At 42.0% G+C, this 19,634-nt stretch overlaps 1 protein-coding gene across 1 annotated transcript in view; it reads left to right on the forward strand.

Annotated features, from left to right (window-relative positions):
- Window positions 1-19,634, forward strand: part of Col25a1 (collagen type XXV alpha 1 chain) — a 410,812-nt gene that overhangs the window by 242,522 nt on the left and 148,656 nt on the right. The window contains exons 6-7 of the mRNA XM_052730008.1: window positions 16,419-16,445; window positions 16,582-16,608. Of these exons, the coding sequence (XP_052585968.1) occupies window positions 16,419-16,445; window positions 16,582-16,608 (54 nt within the window). The remainder of the gene's footprint in view (window positions 1-16,418; window positions 16,446-16,581; window positions 16,609-19,634) is intronic.

Below are 19,634 nucleotides of genomic sequence, written 5' to 3' on the forward strand. Positions count from 1 at the left end.
TACATGGTATAACTATTTCTTTATTTTACTGTAATCCATATGTCTTTATTTTGCATGCTCATTTGCATATTTAAATAGTGTAGAAGATAGAATTATTTCCAACAAAATTAATTAAAGAAGTTCTATTGCCAACTTTATGCTGTATTTCCTCCAAAATATATTACCTGTCATCTCATCTGAATTAATGTGGATAACCTGTAGGGTTCCATGAATAATTAAGCTGATTATGTATTGCTTTACACTGTGGAAGTTGTTACCATTCTCCAAGCCTCTTATTTTTGTATCCCACTCTCTCCATACAGTATTGATAGAAAATGCATGATACAGTGTTTTTCTAGTCCTGAGAACCGAACCCAAAGCATTGCACATGCTAATCAATGCCGTCACTGACCTCTGCTCCAAGCCCCACAGTAAACTCTGCTTAACAGAGACACATTTACTAATTCATATTTAATGATGATTTCTATGCGCCTGATAAACCTACTGAAGACATCAGCCTTCTGTAGCCTGATTTTAAAACAGCATATGAAACTCATTGTATAGAGTTGAGGGAATGGGCTCTGGGCTCTGGTGGCAGACACCTGAGTTGACATTCTTTTCTCCCACTTATGAGAGGTGTGACTTGGATCAATTTATCTAACTTTAGGCCTCAGCTTTTCAGTATAAAGGGAAAATGATTTGATTCAATACATAGCTTAATGAAGCACTCCAAAGAGTCTATGGCACACACAGGTGTTAGGATTATAGGCCTTTGTAAATTCCTTCTCCCCTAAGCACTCACAAAAGCACGGCCATAAAGACTTGATGTCCTTGGACTGCTACATATTGTCCTTGCAGGTGGTACTTCACCTGCTGGACAAACAGAAGAGAATAATAGTCTCCATATGTGTAGATACTGTGGATAGATGAAAGTTAAGGAGTTTGTGAGAATTCATTAGTTATTGTTGGATATGGTTATCATGTAGCTGCCTCTCTATAAAACAAACTATTATGTACACAGTTGTAAGTGTTCAAAATCTTCTTCAGTGACATAGCATGCTTTAAACTGTTCCAGATTTTCAGAAGTCTCCCTTCGGTTAACGTAGTGAGTGTAGATCTCTTCTCCCTCACTAAGTAAAACTTAGTCTTTATACTTTAGGTGTGTTTCCTACTCCCCTTCCCAAAGGACCAGTGTATTTGATGCTAAATTTGTGTCTTAAATCAGAATGAATAAATATATCTTAGTAGCTCATGCCCAGCAAATTTCCTTTTTACAAAAAGATAAATGGAATCGAGGGGTTGGGATGATAACTTGGCTCCTTTCTCACTCATGAGGACGTGGCCTTGAATCTTCAGCATCGACGTGCAACGCTGGGCTCTGCTGTGCAGCACCTGTGACCCAGCATCAGTGGGGGTCAGAACCATGAGGACCACTGGGGCTCGCTGGCCGAAAGCTTTGATAGTCTACCTTAGGGGAAGAAGCAGGGAGGAACAGAGAACTACCTAATGTTCTCCTCTGGTCTCCACATGCACAAGTGCGCGCGCGCGCGCACACACACACACACACACACACATACACACACACACACACACACACACACACATACACACACACACACACACACACACACACACACACACACACCACATGGATACACATTCACTATATACATATGCATACATATATTAAATAAACCAAAAAATTGAATAGAAATCAAAGGTGATGTATCTTCCATGAACATCGTAAATAAATATCACCAATTATTCCTTTTGATGTGTCATGACCCACCTTACACAAATCCTCTTATCTAGCACCCTAGACTGTTGTGCACTTTGGAAAATGCACAGTAGAGTCTTGAGTTTCAGAGAGAGATTTTACTCTCACAGTAAACCCAACACCACCATTTGTATGTGTGTAACCTGCACACTGCCTACACAGCTCAGCCAAAGGCTAGGTAGATTCAGCCACCCAGCTCGTGGTGTGTATGCAGAGCCTTGAGGCTGGCCTGTGGCTGCAGCCCTCCAGAAGAAAGCCTTCTAATACACCATCACCCTCTCCCGCCACCGTCAGGCCAGCAGAATCCTGAATAAAGGGCATGCGATTTCTCAGAAGAAAACTGACCAGGTTTTAGTGATGGACCAAGTGATCTGAGATCAGGACAATGCACACAGAAGGAAATGTAGATTAGGCCATAGGCAGAACTTAGGGACAGACTGGGCAAGTAAGAAGTGACATTGGAATTGAATGGGGTCCCTAGAGAAGAGAAGCCTGTGGAGAAGGAGGAATTAGTTATGAACTCCAACAAGAAGTGAATAGAAGGAATAATATCAAGAAATCTCCATGAGGCAGAAGACCCAGATGAAAGCCCACCAAAGAAGCTAAGCAAAGTGGTCAGCTACATGGAGCATGGCCTCTGGGTTCCATAGAGGCAGCCAGTGATTAGCATCCACAGATGTGTGTGTTGGGAGATGGCAGCATTGACATGGTTCCAGGAGTGACTTGATATTGAAAGTGTGGGCAGAATGGAAAGATGGAAGTGCAGAGTCACAGAGAAAGGAGGGCAAAGACCTAGAATACCTTCCTGTGCTTTGCTCATGGGAGACATGAGGGAAAAACAAAACAAAAGCAAAACTCTTACTCAACAGAGTCCGTTTTGTTCCCCAGAAGTTGTGCAAGGTTGCTTTGCTGTATTTATTATTAGTCTCCATTCTTTTGAACTATTGTTATGAGCCAGAAGATGAGAAACTGGAGTGTCCCTAAAAGGCATGACTTCTGTACTGTGAGCACACATTCAAGTTTGTGAATTTATGTTGAAAACTCATGTGGATCCTCAGAAACAGCCATTGGGAATAGGTTGGATGCAGAGGTTATGGGGACTGCTTGATTATGCCCAGGCTGTTTGTGAAATGCTAATTTGGGCTCTAATAAGGTTGGACCTCTGTTTCATGAAACCTGTTAACACGTCTGTTGGATATTTTTCATGCACAAAGTTCATAAGTGGTAATTATCGTTTATCCATTTCACAGAAACTGAAGTTCTGCCATGATAGCTGACTTGCCAAAGGTCATGTGCTGGTGTATAAAGGTCTCCAAAGTCAGAACGAGTTAGGCTTCTCCTGCCATCAAGGGTCCTGTCAGTTCAGAGAGACACAAGCCTTAGTCCCAACAGAGCTAGTCAGCTGTGATAAAAGAGACACACATGCTTCAGGGCTTAGAAATTAAAGAAAAATTTCCAAGGGAGAGTTGGATAAACTCAGTAAAGCAGAAGCTTGGAAACAAGACATCAGTGAGTAGGGGTGTAGGCACATGCACGCATGCATGTGTGTATGCACGTGTGTGTATGTGTGTATGCACACACAGGAACATGAATGTGTGCATGTGTGTAGGATGGGACTTTACTACAAGGAAAAGAATTTTCTTTCAGAAACTCAAGATTGTACGTTTAACTTTTCCCAACCAGCTTCATAGCTCAGGTCACCAGATCATGGCTTTTAACAAAGGTGTGCTGTAGCACTCCCTAACAAAATAGTAATGGATGGTTCTGCAGAGATAGGGACTTAAGCGAAGATTCAGAGACTAGGTGGTGGTCAAGAATGGCAGGGGAAGGATCCTTATGGGAAACTGGGGCAAGTGAGGCATCTTATAGGGAGAATTAACAGCAGGCTATAAGGGATTAAGATTTCCAGGGAAGAGTTCACATTTCTTTTGGTAGGAATCTGAAGGGTCCTTAAAAAGAAAATTTTGACTGAAGGTCATGGCACAAACCTGTGACTCCAGCAACTAGGAGATTGAAGCAGGAGGGTCACAAGTTTCAGTCAAGACTAGGCTGAAGCAAACAAACATTTAAAATATATAATTGCATGCTGAAATTTTCAGATAGTCTCAGAAGCATTGTAAACATCCTTAAACTCATTGCCCAGTTTTAGAAATATCAACTGCTGGTTTTGTCTAATGAATCTCTTCCTTTTATGTATTTTTATGATTTTGTGCCAGGACTTGAAGCCAGAGCTTCCAACCTGCTAAATACATGCTATTTTTTTACTAGTATGCTTTAAAGTGAAGTCCGTACCCTGTCATTCCTTCTGCTGCACTGAAATGTGAGTCTGTGATGGGACGTTTACAATCACAGCCATCATCTCAATGACATTTCTAATAAAATCAATACCCAGTGCAAATTCAGATTTCCTCTGTTGTTATGAAATTGTCCGCACTTGGGACTCAGTTATTGTTGTTTTTCGGTGTCGAGTGTCTCTTATTCTGTAGTAGTTTCCCTGTCCTCCTCTTTCCGCCATGGCATACCTGCTCTAGAACATTGGGGCACTATATAAAACATCCCACATTCTGAATCGGTCTAATTACTCTTGAGATGTTATTTAACTGTTTATCCTACCTTCTGTACTTCGTTCAGTTTTTAGGAAAGTCTATTTTAAAGGGTGCTATGTCCCCTAGTTCACACTAGGAAGCACAGGGTGTTTGGTGAGTTGGTGGTCCAGAGTAGTTGGCCTGATGTTCAGGAGTCTTTTGTCTGATGGCTTTTGGAACTTCTAAGGGTTGTTTCCTAGAGTTTGCCATTGTGGGCTGGGAAACCGGCCCCTGAAATTTTTTGAGCTAAGGATGAGATGGGCAGAAGAATGTATTTATCTCACTGTGTTGCCCAGGCTGACCCTAAACTCCTTGGCTCAACTAATCCTTCTGTCTCATCCTCCCAAATTGCTGAGACTGTTGATGTGAACCAGTATACCCAGGTAGAAAAATTAATTTGACAATACTAGCAACTAACACAGAAAGATGGGACAGACTCAAAAGAAGCTGTACTAGTGAAGTCTGCAGGACTGAGCTTTGGATTAAATTCACTGAGCCATATATAAACACAGAACTGTAGGCTTGTAGTTGAGTGCTGTGCTTAACAAAAATAGAAAAGTCAGGAAGCACAATGGTCTCATAGCAGCAGACACTGAGAAACCCGGCTTGAGAAAGTGGAATCTGAGCTGATGATGGTCTGCTTTGGCTCAGACATCTGGTGAGCAGTTGAAGATGCAGGCTTGTAGCTTGGAAAAAAGGCTGAGGAGGAAGGCAGATGATGGCTGGAGCCTAGAGAGTATACTTGATAGCCAGTGAAGTGAGCCGTGTGAGAAGGAAAGGCTTAAGTACAAATTTTGGTGATGTGAACACTGATGGGTTTTGTCAACCCTTCCTCCCCAGGGCTTCAGTTTATTTAGATTTGTTTAGCCCAGGATATCTCCCTTCCAGGGCTCAGTGGCCTCCTTTCCATGGCTCAGCTTTCTTCTCCTAGTGGAAAAAATGCCCTCCCCGCCCCCAGGAACTACATGTACTTTTTAATTCACGTTCCTTTATTTTTCCTGGAGCCCGACTGTAAAAACATGATGTCTCGCTACCTTTCCTTTTCCCTTAAATCTGATTTCCTGTCTTTGTGTGACTAATCTGTTCTTAGGGAAGCTAATGGAAGCAGTGAGGAAGAAGTTAGGCCATGAACAGGAGCAGACAGTGGGCAAACGCAATGTGTCTTCTCCTTGGTTTCAAGAAAGGGAAACTTGGTACTCTTGAAGATGGTGGAGGAGAATCCAGAGGAATGGGGTGGTCGCAGGGGTAGAAGAGACAAGGGAGGAGGTGATGTTGTTGGTAGGTGTGATGTTTGACATCCAGCCTCTGGAGAGAAGGGTGATGAGAACGAAGAATCTAAATACAAAGCTCTGGGAGTTAACAGTCACATGACAAGTGCTGTGGTCATGTTGGCCATCAGCCAATGGAAGGGAGATCCTACTTACATTGGAAGTCAATCAAGAATCATAGCCAAGACCTGAGAGCCAGGCTCCCAGCCCCACCTGACAGTTGTTGGTTTCTTAACTTTTGAAAACCATTTTTAACTCATTGGGTTTTGTTTTTCATTCTTCTATCTACTTGACCCTCACCCCTGCGTGGTGCTCTGTTGTGTTTCATAAAATCTATGTTGCTTCATCCGCTATGACAAATGAAGCAAAAAGAGTCAAGTGACAGACAAACAAGGCTTAAATCACTTGAACAAAAGTGATGTTTGGACAGAATATTAGGAAACATGCTGAAATAGGTGGTTATAAATTAAACCCAGGGCTTAGAGGAAAATGTACTGTACAGAATCCAGATTTAACCACACACGCACACGCACATGCACGCACAGAGATAGGGATCGAGGGAGGGAGGGAGAGAGGGAGAGAGACAGAAACACAGACACAGAGAGAGAATGTGAAAGTAGAGAGAGAGGCCGTAGACCGACAGAGATGGGTGTCTGGGGAGAACAATGGGTGGGCAAATAGGTAAAGTACAATGATTATATATGTATGTATGTGAAATGCTATAGAAGGAACCCCATTGTTTTGTACGCTAACTAAAAAGAGATAACAGTATCTGAATCCATTTGAATTTGTATTCTGAATCCACTTGAGTCCAACTGAACACAGTGAGAGTATCATAGGGGAACTTATGCTAGGTGAGAAATAGTGGGGGCTCCCGTGGCGGTTGGCAAGAGCTTACATGTGCTGATACACTGTGTACCCTAATAAAACTTGCCTGAAGATCAGAGGACAGAACAAGTCACTAGATTAAACACAGAGGCCAGGCAGTGGTGGCACACGCCTTTAATCCTGGCATGTGGGAGGCAGATCCATCTGGATCTCTGTGAGTTCAAAGCCACCCTGGACTACATGAAATTGACTCAGTCTAGGAGAGAAGCAGAGCCAGACAGTAGTGGCACACACCTTTAATCCCAATACTTGGGAGCCACACGCCTTTACTCCCAGCACTTGAGATCTCACACCTTTAATCCCGGTATTTGGGAAGCACACACGCCATTAATCCCAGCACTAGGAAGGAAGTGATGGCTGGGTGGAGAAAGGTATAAAAGATGTGAGGAGACAGGAACTGGAACTTTTCAGGCTGAGGAGTCCAGAGATAAGAGGTGGCAGTGGCTTGTTTCTTTGTTTCCTCTGATCTTTCAGCATTTACCCCAATATCTGGCTCCAGGATTTTTTTTATTATAAGACCATTTTAGAATTTGCGTTACACTTACACTTTCCACAAAATCAGTATTTGGAATTCCAAACCCTTCGCCATGGAGTTCATTTTATTTAACTTTTTACAGATAAGGTGCAGGGGTGGGGGAGCCACATTCAGAGTCAGGGGCATTTGAACAGTTTTAAAGCATTGAGAGGCACAGACCAGTGTTGGGAGAAGGGAGGTCTTGGGTTTGATTAGCAAGAACAGTAATGTCCGTGTATTGAGTAAGAACAGCAGCCGGAGAAAATGGCCCTGAGTCCCGCTGCCTCACAAGCCCTTGACTCTTATTTTTGTAATGTTTGATTTTTTCCAAATTTTCTTTGAGTGTTAGAGCCCATTAATTGCTTCCTTATGGCAGCTGCTTATGATTTAAGATTGGTTGTGGGCACATACGGTCTGTTGTTTGGGGCCCAAAGAGACATCATAAAAGACCTGTACTTACAGTCTCACCACAGAAAAATGCCCGGGAAATAATAGCTGTAAAAATTAGTTTTCAACCAAGTAGGGCTGGTTTTGATATTTTAGATTTTGGGTTATGTCCACTCCCTTCTGCTTGGTTTTAATCATCAATGCACAGCAAAAGGTGTAAAGTCTAAAGCTGTAAATCCACTTATTGCCATAATTCCCAGCCCAGGCTGTGTGGAGTTGGCCATTACCATAGCCACAGCTCTCCTGCCAATCATTCTTCTTCTATGTTGCTGCTTTGAACCCCAGGAATTCTAGTGTAATTTTGTCTCACACATACACCCAACTCAGTTTGGCAAGAATTAATTGAGCACCTAACCGGTGCTCAGATTGACTGAGCCTAAAGTTCGGTTTTATTTATTAAAAGAATGAGGTCTGCGAGTTTGGTTTGCTTTGGGTTCTGATTGGCAACAGCTCTCAGACGTAAATTATATTCAATTCAACATCATCTCCAAACATGGCCACCATCCACACAGGTCGTTTCCTACGGTTCATGTTACCTTTAGGAAGTTCTGTTTGCCTTCTTCTTTCCTCAAGTATCTGAAAAACAATTTTTGCTTTTTGTTTCCCATCAAGCATAATATTTAAAAAGTGTGTTGTTAATAATCACCAACATTGGTAGGCTACGCACATGTAAGTGGCTTGGAAGAAGCCAGATCAGCAAGACTAATTGGCCTGCCCAAGATCATACATGTCCCTCAGGGTTTCATCTAGATGTGTGACTGGAGAGGCTGACCACCAAGATCTTTTTATTTCACAGTCTTCGTTTTTAAAATAACACCTCCAAATTACTCTTGTATTTTCCTTCAACTTTTTGCTGAGATACTTAGAAAAGAGAAATAACAAATTGCAAGCTCACACATTTTATCTATGTTTTTAGGCAGTGCAGTTCTGTATCAGGAAAAAATAAAGATTTATATATTACTAGCTCAAGTTACTTGTAAAGTTTAAAGTCTATATGTTAAAAGTAATTTTATTTTAAACTTCATAAAATAGAACAATTAGAGACATCCCCTGAATTATATACATATACACACACATGCTAACAAAACAAAACTTTATGCATGAATTCAAGGTTTGCATACACATATGAAAACATATGCATATGCATAAAGAAAACAGGTTCTCATTTTTATTATGGGGAAATTGGTGCTAAGTCCATTAGACATGTGACTCAGGAGCAGATACATGTACAGAAATATCTACATCTAATTAGCTAGGGTTTCCATTTTTCAAAGAAAGCACCAGATTCTCATTTGTCAGTGTTATTTGCAATGTCGTTTTCTGTAGTTTCAGAAATGTACTAAAAATTGCAAGTGTATGGTTTGGGTATGTATCTCACTTCCTCAGAGGCCAATTAAATATACAAGTGTAGCCAGAAGTTTTCCTGTGTCCCAGCAGCATGCATGTGCAGAGACAGAAATGGACAATCAGTACAGTTGAGGCACCATCTTAATTCTACAAGAGAAAAATGTTTATCCTGTTTCTTTCCTCCCTGGGAAACTGTAAGCATCAATAAAGCATGTTGTAAGAACTCTTGAGCCCACAGAGAGAAGATGTAGCTAAGCCGCCTGGTCTACTGGGGCTGTGCTGTCCTCATGAGAGAACCACTGTGTGACTGGCATCTTCTCCTTCAAAGATGGGCATTTAAAATATAGGAACCTATATCAGTTTGCATCTTAAGAAGTACAGAAAGGGAAATGTAGCCAAGACATGCTCTATCAGAAATTAACTTACAAGACGGGTGATATTTTGATCATGGCATAGTGTGGTCACCATGTGCTGAAGATCACAGAATGGTCACTATACAGAGATTGTCACACCATGACTGCTACTATGGATCCATGTGTGCACCTTCTAATGAGTAGAGATAAGTAGACTATCTCCTCTCTCTCTCCTCCCCTCCCCTCCCCTCCTCTCCTCTCCTCTCCTTTCCCCTCTTCACCTCTCACATCTTCTCCACTCTCATATCCCCCTGCAATCCCCTCCCCTCTCATATCCCCCTGCACTCCCCTCCCTCTTCTCCCCTCCCCTCTCTCTTCCCCTCTCCCCTCCCCCCTTCTTCCCCTCTCCCCTCCCCTCCCTCTTCTCCCCTCCCCTCCCTCTTCCCCTCTCCCCTCCCCCTTCTTCCCCTCTCCCCTCCCCTCTCTCTTCTCCCCTCCCTTCCCTCTACCCCTCTTCCCTACCTCTTCTCCCCTCCCCTTCTCTCCTCTCCCCTCCTCTCCCCTCCTTTTATATCCCCTCCCCTCCCCTCGCCTCTCCTCCCCCTCTCCTGTCTTCTTTCTCTGTGCCCCTCCCATACTGCCATTCCCAATCAAGCCCACTGTAGCAGTCAACACTGTAGATTTAAGATGCAACCCCAAATCCAGATTTAAACTCTATATGATTCATTTGGCCTTGGAACAGCTCTTCACCTAGGTTGAACTAGCTTAGGCCAATGCTTTTCTATAAATTCACTTAACTTTAAGCTCTCTAAAACTTAGGACTTCTTTAAGTACATGGAGAGTCCATCAGCGGCCCCTCATGTCCAGCCGGTCATCCACTCTTGTTGGTACAATTTCAGAAATGTCTCCCAAATCTAGAACTTTCCTTGTGGCCTCACTGTCTCACCTTATTTCATAACTTTCTCACCACTCACCAGGACCAAGACAACAACTCTCTAAAAACCGCTAACATCCCACACTCGGGTCCCTTAGAGCAGAGATGACGGGGTCTGGCCCAGACACCAGAGTGCGCCTAACCTGCCTTCCGCAATTCCTCTTCCCTGCTATTCCCTGTTTCCACTCCCAACTCCACACCTGTTCTTCTGCGATGAGCTCCATCTGTCTGTGATAGCACAGTGTCTTCTCACCCTTACACAAGTTCTTTCCTTCTGTCTGAACCCCTTCACATGCCTTGCCTCCCCCTTTATCTCTGGCCAACTCCAAAGAGCCAGTTCTTCCTTTCAACTCCAGCTCTCCTGCTTTCCCTCTTCCCATAATCCTGCAACACAAGATTTATCCCACCCATTGTAGTCATACTAGCATGCCCCTCCTCCAGATGGAGTGAGCACTGACCAGCTGACGGCAATAAATACTTAGAGGACAGAGCCTTTTGTTCTCATAATTCTTCAGTAATGAAAAGATTAATCAGAAAGAGTCGCGTTATCTCGCAAGCAAGCCTGAAAAATCAATTTATCTATGATGTTCAAGCACAGAGGTCACCAGCCCCTCTTCTGTGGTGACTGTCTGCCTGGGGGTCCTAGAACATGTTCCTTTCCCCTCCAACAGAATTTAATTTTTTTCATGGTTATTAGACTGTTCCCATTTCAAGATAAGTGAAGATTACAGTTCAAACGAATAAAGGGCTGCTGTTGGGACACTCAGCTCCTATGACACACTCTTCTCTCTTTCAGCCATGTCTCATTCACTTGAATGTAAATTGACATGTCTCAGATATTTTCTGAAGATCTTTCATCAGGTGTCTCTTTGCTCTTAGGGTTTTTTTTATGGAAATAGGCAATAAGAAACACTAAAACTTCAGCTATTTGGATAGAAATAGACTTGGGGTTACTAAAGTCAGTTATAAGCCAAGACCCACATGAAGGAGCTGAGACAAACAGAAAAGCAGTGACTATAAATTATGATTTTAAAGCCATTAGAATAGGGGCTAGTTTGCCATGCATGCCATTGACTTTTATCAATACTTTAGTAATAAGTCAGTTACATGCTAACAATTCTAGTAGCAGCTCTCAACCTGTGGGTCATGACTCCTTTGGGGATTGCATATCAGATATCCTGCATATCAGTTATTTACATTACTATTCATAACAGCAGCAAAATTACAATTATGAAGCAATAACAAAATAATTTTATGGTTGGGAATCACTACAACGTGAGGAACTGTATTAAAGGATTGCAGCATTAGGAAGGTTGAGAACCAATGTACCCTCTTGAGTGTAATGATAGACACAAACTTTATTAGCTTATTCCAGTGTTTATGTAACTAAGACTGATTGTACAAAAAAAATTAGAAATGATAGTTCTATTTATGAATGGGCCTTATGCAGCATTCCAGACAGGTGACAGACATGCCCCCCAAGGCCTTACACAAAGCTGTGACCCACAGCTAATCCTACACGTTTCTTTTATGTTGACCTCAGCTTTGTTTTAGCAGCAAATGTGACTTTTGACTAGTTACCTTACCATCATTGATACTGCCCTAAATATTGTTTTGTTAAATGTAGTATAGTTGCAACAGCAAAATGCTGTCTACAGATACTCTCAAATTAAAGCTAATGAGATGGCTCAGTGGTTAAGTTCATTGGCTGCTCTTGCAAAGGACCCAGGTTCAGTTCCCAGCACCCACAGCAGATCACAAGTGTCCATAATGTGGGCACCAGGCACACATGTGGTGCATATACATACATGCAGGAAAACACTCCACATAAAATAAAATTCTTTTGAACAAACCTTCATCAGTGAAATGATTAGAGTCATTAATTTGTATTGCTGCTTCTCTCTTAGTTAGTGCTAATGGGGGTTTTTAAAACCATTTGTAAAGATCAGACAAAAATGAGCTCATGACCCAACCTAAACTGGAAAGGTTAGATATCAGGGAAATTTCTTGTGCTGTAATATTTTGACTTGGAAAAGCAGCATGGCTCCTAAAGTTAGAAACACTGCCCTGTCTTTGCACAGCCATGGTGCAGCGGGGGGGAGGGGTTTGGACCTGCCTCAACTGATGTACTAGGCTCTGCTGACTCCCCATGGGAGACCTTGCCTTGGAGGAGGTGGGAATGGGGGGGTTGGGTTGGGGGAAGGCTGGGGCACGAGGGAATCTGTGGTTGGTATGTAAAATGAATAGAAAAATCTCATAATAATAATAATAATAAAAGAAACAGTGCCCTGTGTCATAGCCCACTTGGTTCATCGGATCGAACCCATCTTTTCAGTGAAGACACCCAACTTAGAAAGAACAGGATTTCAGCTGCAGTAGAAGAAAACATCCTCTGTCATCCCTGAGCACAGGAGTGGGGGGGCATGTCCCAAGCAGCTACCACAGCTGTGTGTAGAGGGTGACCTTGGCTTTGCTGCTGTCTTTAGCTCGGCAGGTGCAGGACACCATGCTGTCTGCTCAGAAACACCACTTTTGAGCAGCAGTATTTGCTGCTCACTTTTTGATGCAGATTTTCATGTGTTCGGGAATTAGGCATCCTACCCAGGCCACTCTGGCTCTAGTCAACACGTGTGGGTTTGACAATGGCCATTGGATTTCTAGAAGATTCCTTTCTGCTCCCATTGTAAGGGAATTTCAAGCAGGCTTTGACACCAGTTACGCCACAGAACTGAACCAAGTGCCTTTAGAGGGTCCAGCCTCAGAGATCTCACTAGAAAATCGGACACAATTATGAAGAGGGGAAATGAGAGGCAAGGGTAGAGTCTGGGGAGGGTTCACAGTAACAGCTGACTTGGAGGTACTCTAGGAGTCACTGTTACTTAACCTCAATGAAGTGTTTAACTTTAGAAATACACTATTTAGGGGGTTGGGGATTTAACTTGGAAGTAGAGCGCTTGCCTAGCAAGCACAAGGCCCTGAGTTCGGTTCTCAGCTCCAAAAGAAAAAAGAAAGAAATGGACTACTTAGCTTTGTTGGAGGTACACAGCAAGCACATTTTTCTAGATCGGCCTCTTCTGCCATATCCTTTAAGCATGGGTTAGAACAGTTTAACAGATAAACTTTAAATAGACTTTGAAAACAGCTTGTGAATATACTCCTTCAATCAGGGCTGGACTTTCCACGGCCTTGCTTGAACGTTGAGAGTAAGTTCTTCTTGTTCCTCTCCCCCTTGCTCTCCAGTGCTCTACCAAAAATAACAGCCAACCTTTACAACATTAGTGTAGCTATAGTTTTCCTGCCTGGCCCACAGTCAGGACAAATCTCTATCACCCGCCAGTCCCAAGCCGCTTAAACCCGATCAAATAAACACAGAGACTTATATTGGTTACAAACTGTATGGCCGTGGCAGGCTTCTTGCTAACTGTTCTTACAGCTTAAATTAATCCATTTTTATTAATCTATACCTTGCCACGTGGCTTGTGGCTTACCGGTACTTTACATCTTCCTTGTCCTGATGGCGGCTGGCAGTGTCTCTCCTCAGCCTTCCACTTCCCAGCTCTATTCTCCTCCTTGTCCCACCTATACTTCCTGCCTAGCCAATGGCCAATCAGTGATTTATTTATTGACCAATCAGCAACACATTTGACATACAGACCATCCCACAGTACATTAGTATCACAAATATCTTTTGCTTTGGTGTCTTATTCCTCACTGTTTTAAAAATGGGTATATTAAACATTCACTAAAACGTATAAAATAGAATTCTCCTAACATCCCTCTAATCATTGACAAAACTCTCTGGAAGATAAAGAGGAAATGATTTTATGAAGGGAATTGTAGTATCTGAGCCCTGTCTCCTGCTACCTGCTCTGCCCTTTCTTTTCTTTCTCCTCATTTAGAACCTACACCCTTAGCGCTGGTGTCTGTGGTAGTGGGATGGATATGCAGCGGGGGCCATTTCCGAAGTCGCATGTTGAGGGCAGGCACCAGACAAGTGGGTGGTTCTGAGAATCAAGTTCCATGTCTTTGCTCCATGGTCTTGGTATTTAAAGTCATGCCGAATGAATTAAAATCCTGGACAGCTCATTCTAAGAGGCCTCACATAGGAAAGATCTGACTTTCATTTTTTGGCCTCTCTTAGAGGATTATCATAATTCTTCATTGCATTTGGGGGAAGATTAAATGTAACAACAACTCACAGTTCCTTGTTGATGAGAAAATATGCAAACTACGAGACATGATGATGTTGTCGTTGGTTTCAGGATAACCTCGCAGATCTTACCAAAAAGGCATGTTACCTACACAACAAAGATAGCCAGCCACATGGTACATAAAATCAGTGCCAGTGAATTTGGATGCAAATATGAAACAGACAATGATAAAGTTGTTGCTCTAGAATAAACAGATGCATCTCTTTGTGATGTAGAAATGGTAGAGATTTCTTTAGTGGGACACAAAGATAACTGTGGAGAGAACAGGGTATCAGTGCTGCTCCTCTGTGGCTGACACTGAGCAGAAAGTGACATTTTTGTTGGAGCAGGAGTCCCGTGTTCCTCCCGGCAGTGATGTAGCCCCTTCTAATAGACCCTTAGCCTTACTTCCTGCCCAGGCTTCTTGTTGTGTCCTGGCCCCACAATAAATGGAGATCATGGAGATAATTCTGAAACATTCTAGTTTCTTAGGCTGTGCTGAACCACAAAATATGACTTCATTATCAAGAATTAGAATAGACAGCATAATTTATGCCTCTAGAAATAGTATTTCTTACTGGAAGAATAGACAGGCTCTCAACAACAAGGAATTCCTACAAGGAAACGTTATGTATACATGTGGTCACCTGATTTATGAGAAAGGTAACACAGTACCACAATGGGGGAAAGATGCCATTTTCAGTTAACAGTGTTCAGTTAACGTGATAACCACCTGGGGACAAAAAGCATCCTGACTTCACCTCCTGTAAAATCAGTTCTCCATGAAGTCACACTCAAATATGAAGATGCAATAATAAACCTTTTCAGTTATAAAATAAACAGACAGATCGCCTCATGATGTACAATAGCTATAGATTTCTTTAGCTGACTACAGGCATAACAATAAAGAGAAAAACGTTGTATTGACTTTTATCAAAATTAGCAATATCTATTCATTGAAGATGCCCCAGTAGGAACTGGGGATGTGGCTCAGTAGTAGAGCATTTACATAGATTCTCAAGGCCCTGAGTTCAAGACCCAGCACTACCACCACCTAACCAAACAACAGTAACAACAGCAAAGAACATCTCAACAGAATGTAAAAGCAGAACAAAGCATGGGAAAATATATTCCTAATAAATACAGATAGCAGACAACACATTCAGAATACATAAGGATTTCTAAATCTCTGTATATGCTTATATGTGGCATATAATATATAATAAATTCTAACAGATCAATGGGATAATTTAGTGAAACAAAGGCAAACGCTGATAATTCTTTATAAAAAGAATGTAAAATATTGAATAGGTACATTAAAAGGGTGTTCAATTGATCACTAGGAAACTATAAAATAAAGTTAAATTACTATATCCTACAAAAACAAGATTAAAAATGAGAAAAATATCAAGCATTAGAGATCTGAAACATACTGAAGCTGAGCATAGGAATTATAGGTGCCACATTGGGAAACCACTTAGAAGTATCTGCGACAGTGAAAACGAATGTACTCTTTTACCTTCCTTAGATACAGACCCAACAGAAATGCACTCTGGTGTTTCACCCAAACAGCTACATTAAGGTGTTCACAGCAGTAATTTATAACGCCTAGAGTCAAATTACCACCAGCAGCAGGATGAGCAAATAAGTCACATACAGAATTTTATAAAGCAGTAAGAACAAGTCTACGGCTACGTGCAAAATTAAGGATGAATTTCACAAGTGTTGAACAAAACGTGCCAGACATGTGCTATATGATTTCCTTTAGATAAAGAGTGAAGGCCGGTAAATTCTGCTATCAGAATTCAAAGAAGGACTATTGGTGTAGGCTATTAACACAGATCAGAGCAGGAGCTCCTGTCTTGTTAGTACTGTACTGCTTCTTTAGCTTGGGTATACTGAGTTTTCACAATTTCTTTAGCACATTTGATACCTATGATATATATGTATGTCTGTACATACTACACCTACTAGTTTCTTTTCCTAATTATAATACAATTATAATTTAGAAACTAAAGTTCTTTGAGAAACCTGTTGACAACTATGGCTCTCTGCATTTCACATAAATCTTTCAATTGCCCTGGTAGGTTTATTCAGATCCTTTTAAATCTAATATTTTCTCTTTTTTTTTTCCAGGGTCCCCCTGGTCCAAAAGGTGATAAGGTGAGAAAATGCATTCATGAAATTAATTTACCTGAAATCAATATTGGCATGATCTGTGGTATTTGTTTAGACCGTTTTACTAAGCATTACATATAGATTGTAGATAACACTTTTATCTTATTTTGCTCTTCTCCAGGGAGAACAAGGTGATCAGGGGCCTCGGGTAAGTTATGCACTTGTTGTCTTGGGTGGGAAATGATTGTCCTGCTCAAAACATCCTAACTCTCCTTACCCTTTGCTCTGCATGATTTAGTAACAGCTGATAATTGACAACCCACCCATAAGCAGAAAACATCTTACTAATGAATATGTGTGTCCTGTGCATTATCGTAGCTTGATTACAAATAGAACATTCTACAGTCAATGAAGCCATCCAGCAGCCACCTTTCCAGTGACCGTTGGGGTCTTTGGATGTGTGCACATTGTTTTGCAACATAAAGGCCATGTGGTGTTCTCTTGAATTTGGCATTTCCCTCTGATGAAACTTCTCGTGCTATTGCATAAATATGTTCTAGCATAGATAAAAAATACTATTGCATTTTACATACTTATCCTTCCTTGGAAGTTTGAATAACACTTGTTTGGATTTCTTGTTTCTCCAGATTTGTAAGGCAGATAAAAGGTGTAACACGATTTACACTGTGGGTGGAGGGCCGTTTTTTTCTCTGTCCCAATGTGGCCCCTTTGACCATCATAACCCATGGCAAATGCTTTGTTGTTGCCTTGGTAGTGCCAAGTCCTTGGGTTCACATCTGTGCCTCATTACTCAAATGTTCAGACATACTGTTCCAATGATGTAGTGGCTCTGTTCAGACATACCTCTCAATTTTCTCATGTCACTACGCACAAAAGCGAGGATTTGGTTGAAGAGAGGATTTTTTTTTTTTACAGTGGAAACACACATTTAAAATATTCAGGATGAAAGCAGAAACTATGGAGGTCTATCCGTAAACTATACTGTAATTATTGAATTTATGAATACTGCAGAAGGTTTTTTTTTTTTTTTTTCAAAAAACATAGTTGATGCAGATGGGAAAGTTTACCTCATGCTCCTTAGTGCTGGATGAAGGTGCCTGGATTCGCTTTCCTTCAACGATGATACCTCGGAGCAGGCAGGGTCCTCATGACAGTTATACTAGTTAATGACGGCCTCCAAGCTAAGTGCTCATCATCAGTGGTCCGGGAGATTGAGCAGCATGATATCTACTGTCATGGGTGGGAATGGAATGGACCCCATAGCCTCAGATGATGAGATGGGAGCCCCTTGATCTGTGGGTGGTGATATTTCACATGGCTGGTCTCCCTGCATTGAGTATCATGTCTTTCTACACCCAGTATCAGAATCCCTCAGCTTAGCCTCTCCATGTAAGAGGGAAAGTCCCCATTCTGAGAAGTGTTCCTTTGGCAGAGGAAGTGCGGGGGCGGTTCACAGCCTAGCTGTCATCAGTCAATGCTGTCTTCTTTCCCAGAAAGGTGTGTTGGCTTTCATCGTTACTAAAAGTGATGATTGATTAGAAAGCTAGGCCAAATTTCCAAGGTGAAACCTGACACCACCTGAAATCCACGTCGTTTCACGTTGCATTACAAACTAAGTCTTGGACCAGGAGCCGAGAGGGTTTGGCCAAAGTTCACGGACTACTTTGACAAACCCAGACAGCCTTTCATACAGATTTCAGCCAGTTTTCACACTGACTGGGGCCAAGTTTCACACAATTCAGGGGCCATTTAACGTTTTCGGTGGAAAGTGGCAAGAACTGGTCTTGTTTTCTCACGGCATGCTAAGTGTCCTGGAAGACACATGCAAACACAATGGGACCCCGTGCTTCAGGAGTCCTACCTGAAGATCAACAGGTCATTTATGGAGTTCTAGAATTGTGTAAGCATTCCTTTGTAGTCATATCTGGTTAGCTTATTAATCCGGAAATTTATCATATAAAAGGGAGCAAAGGAAGAGCCCATACTTTGAGAGAAAAGTAAGTCAAAACTGAGAAGTCTTGAGTTGTGAAGGAAATTGATTGCCATGTCTTCTACATAGACACAGTGTTCCAGCTAATGTTTATTGGAGAGCCACTTGCTTTCTTACTTAGTTACCCACTGCGCGGGACTCAAACTTGTGATGACTATTGTTTTGTTTTGTTTAAATAACATAGAGTCTGTGTTTGCCTCTTTTGTTTTGCCACAGATTTAGACCCCTATGTTGTTCCATTTGTTTCAAATGATTTGTTTCTTTGCATCATTTCCGCTCTGACCCTCCACTATCGCTTGTATTCTTTATTGAGCTTTACATTACAGTATCAACAGTGTTTTTCCTAAATATGAAATCCCCCTCTGTTTCTCCGAATAGCAAAGCAGTATAGTAAGCCGCAACATGTAAACCAAAGTAGGAGGGGGAAAAAAAAGTCTAGAAACTTAGAGTGCAAAACTGGTTTTGAAGTCTTGAACATCCATCAAGGAACATGCACCGAGCATTGCCATGTTCACAGAACTTGGCTTAATGTGGTGGAGACCATGAATGGATCCCCTTCTTTCTCCCCACCTTGCCTCCCACCAAATTCAAGCTACTGTTATCTCACGTAGTCTTCCAATTCATCTTGTCTCCACTCTTGACCCTGATGCATTTTCTGCCAAGCAGCCAGAGAGATCGTTTTCCTTTGTAAATTAGGTCATGTTACTCTTGGCATAAGGCCCTTAAGGGAAGTACTCTCTGCTGTGTTGGCTCCTTTGGACCTTCAAGGTAGGCCTTTGCCACCTCGTTTCACACAGTTCTTCTCTGCCCACCACCTTCTAGTCACAACTTTCTACATGCTCCCAGACCTCCACACCGCCTACAAGCACAGCTCAATAGCATTTCTGGTTGCCCTATCTTCTCTGACTTTCTTGTCCTCAGCTCTTATCATGGACTGAGATCTCATCTCAGATTTTACAGTCAGAGGATAACTTCCCTCACTGCCCATTCAGAGATTGAGGTGAACCTGGGTTGTTTAATTGACTTGCTTGCTTGATGGCTATAAAGAGTGCGCTTTTCCCCATAGAACATAAGAAGGAGGACTTGATCTGTCATAGAATAGTAAGGACTTGATATGTCTTTGCTGGGTTTTGTACAAACTGTCCTTTCACTGCCGCCTCCAAGAAGCACATGCTCTCAGGGCCCCACTAAGAATACTGTGGTTGTACATTGTACCCCTTAAA

Source organism: Peromyscus californicus, unplaced genomic scaffold, assembly GCF_007827085.1.
Source record: "Peromyscus californicus insignis strain IS unplaced genomic scaffold, ASM782708v3 Scaffold_9__1_contigs__length_137607984, whole genome shotgun sequence".
Taxonomy (NCBI): domain Eukaryota; kingdom Metazoa; phylum Chordata; class Mammalia; order Rodentia; family Cricetidae; genus Peromyscus; species Peromyscus californicus.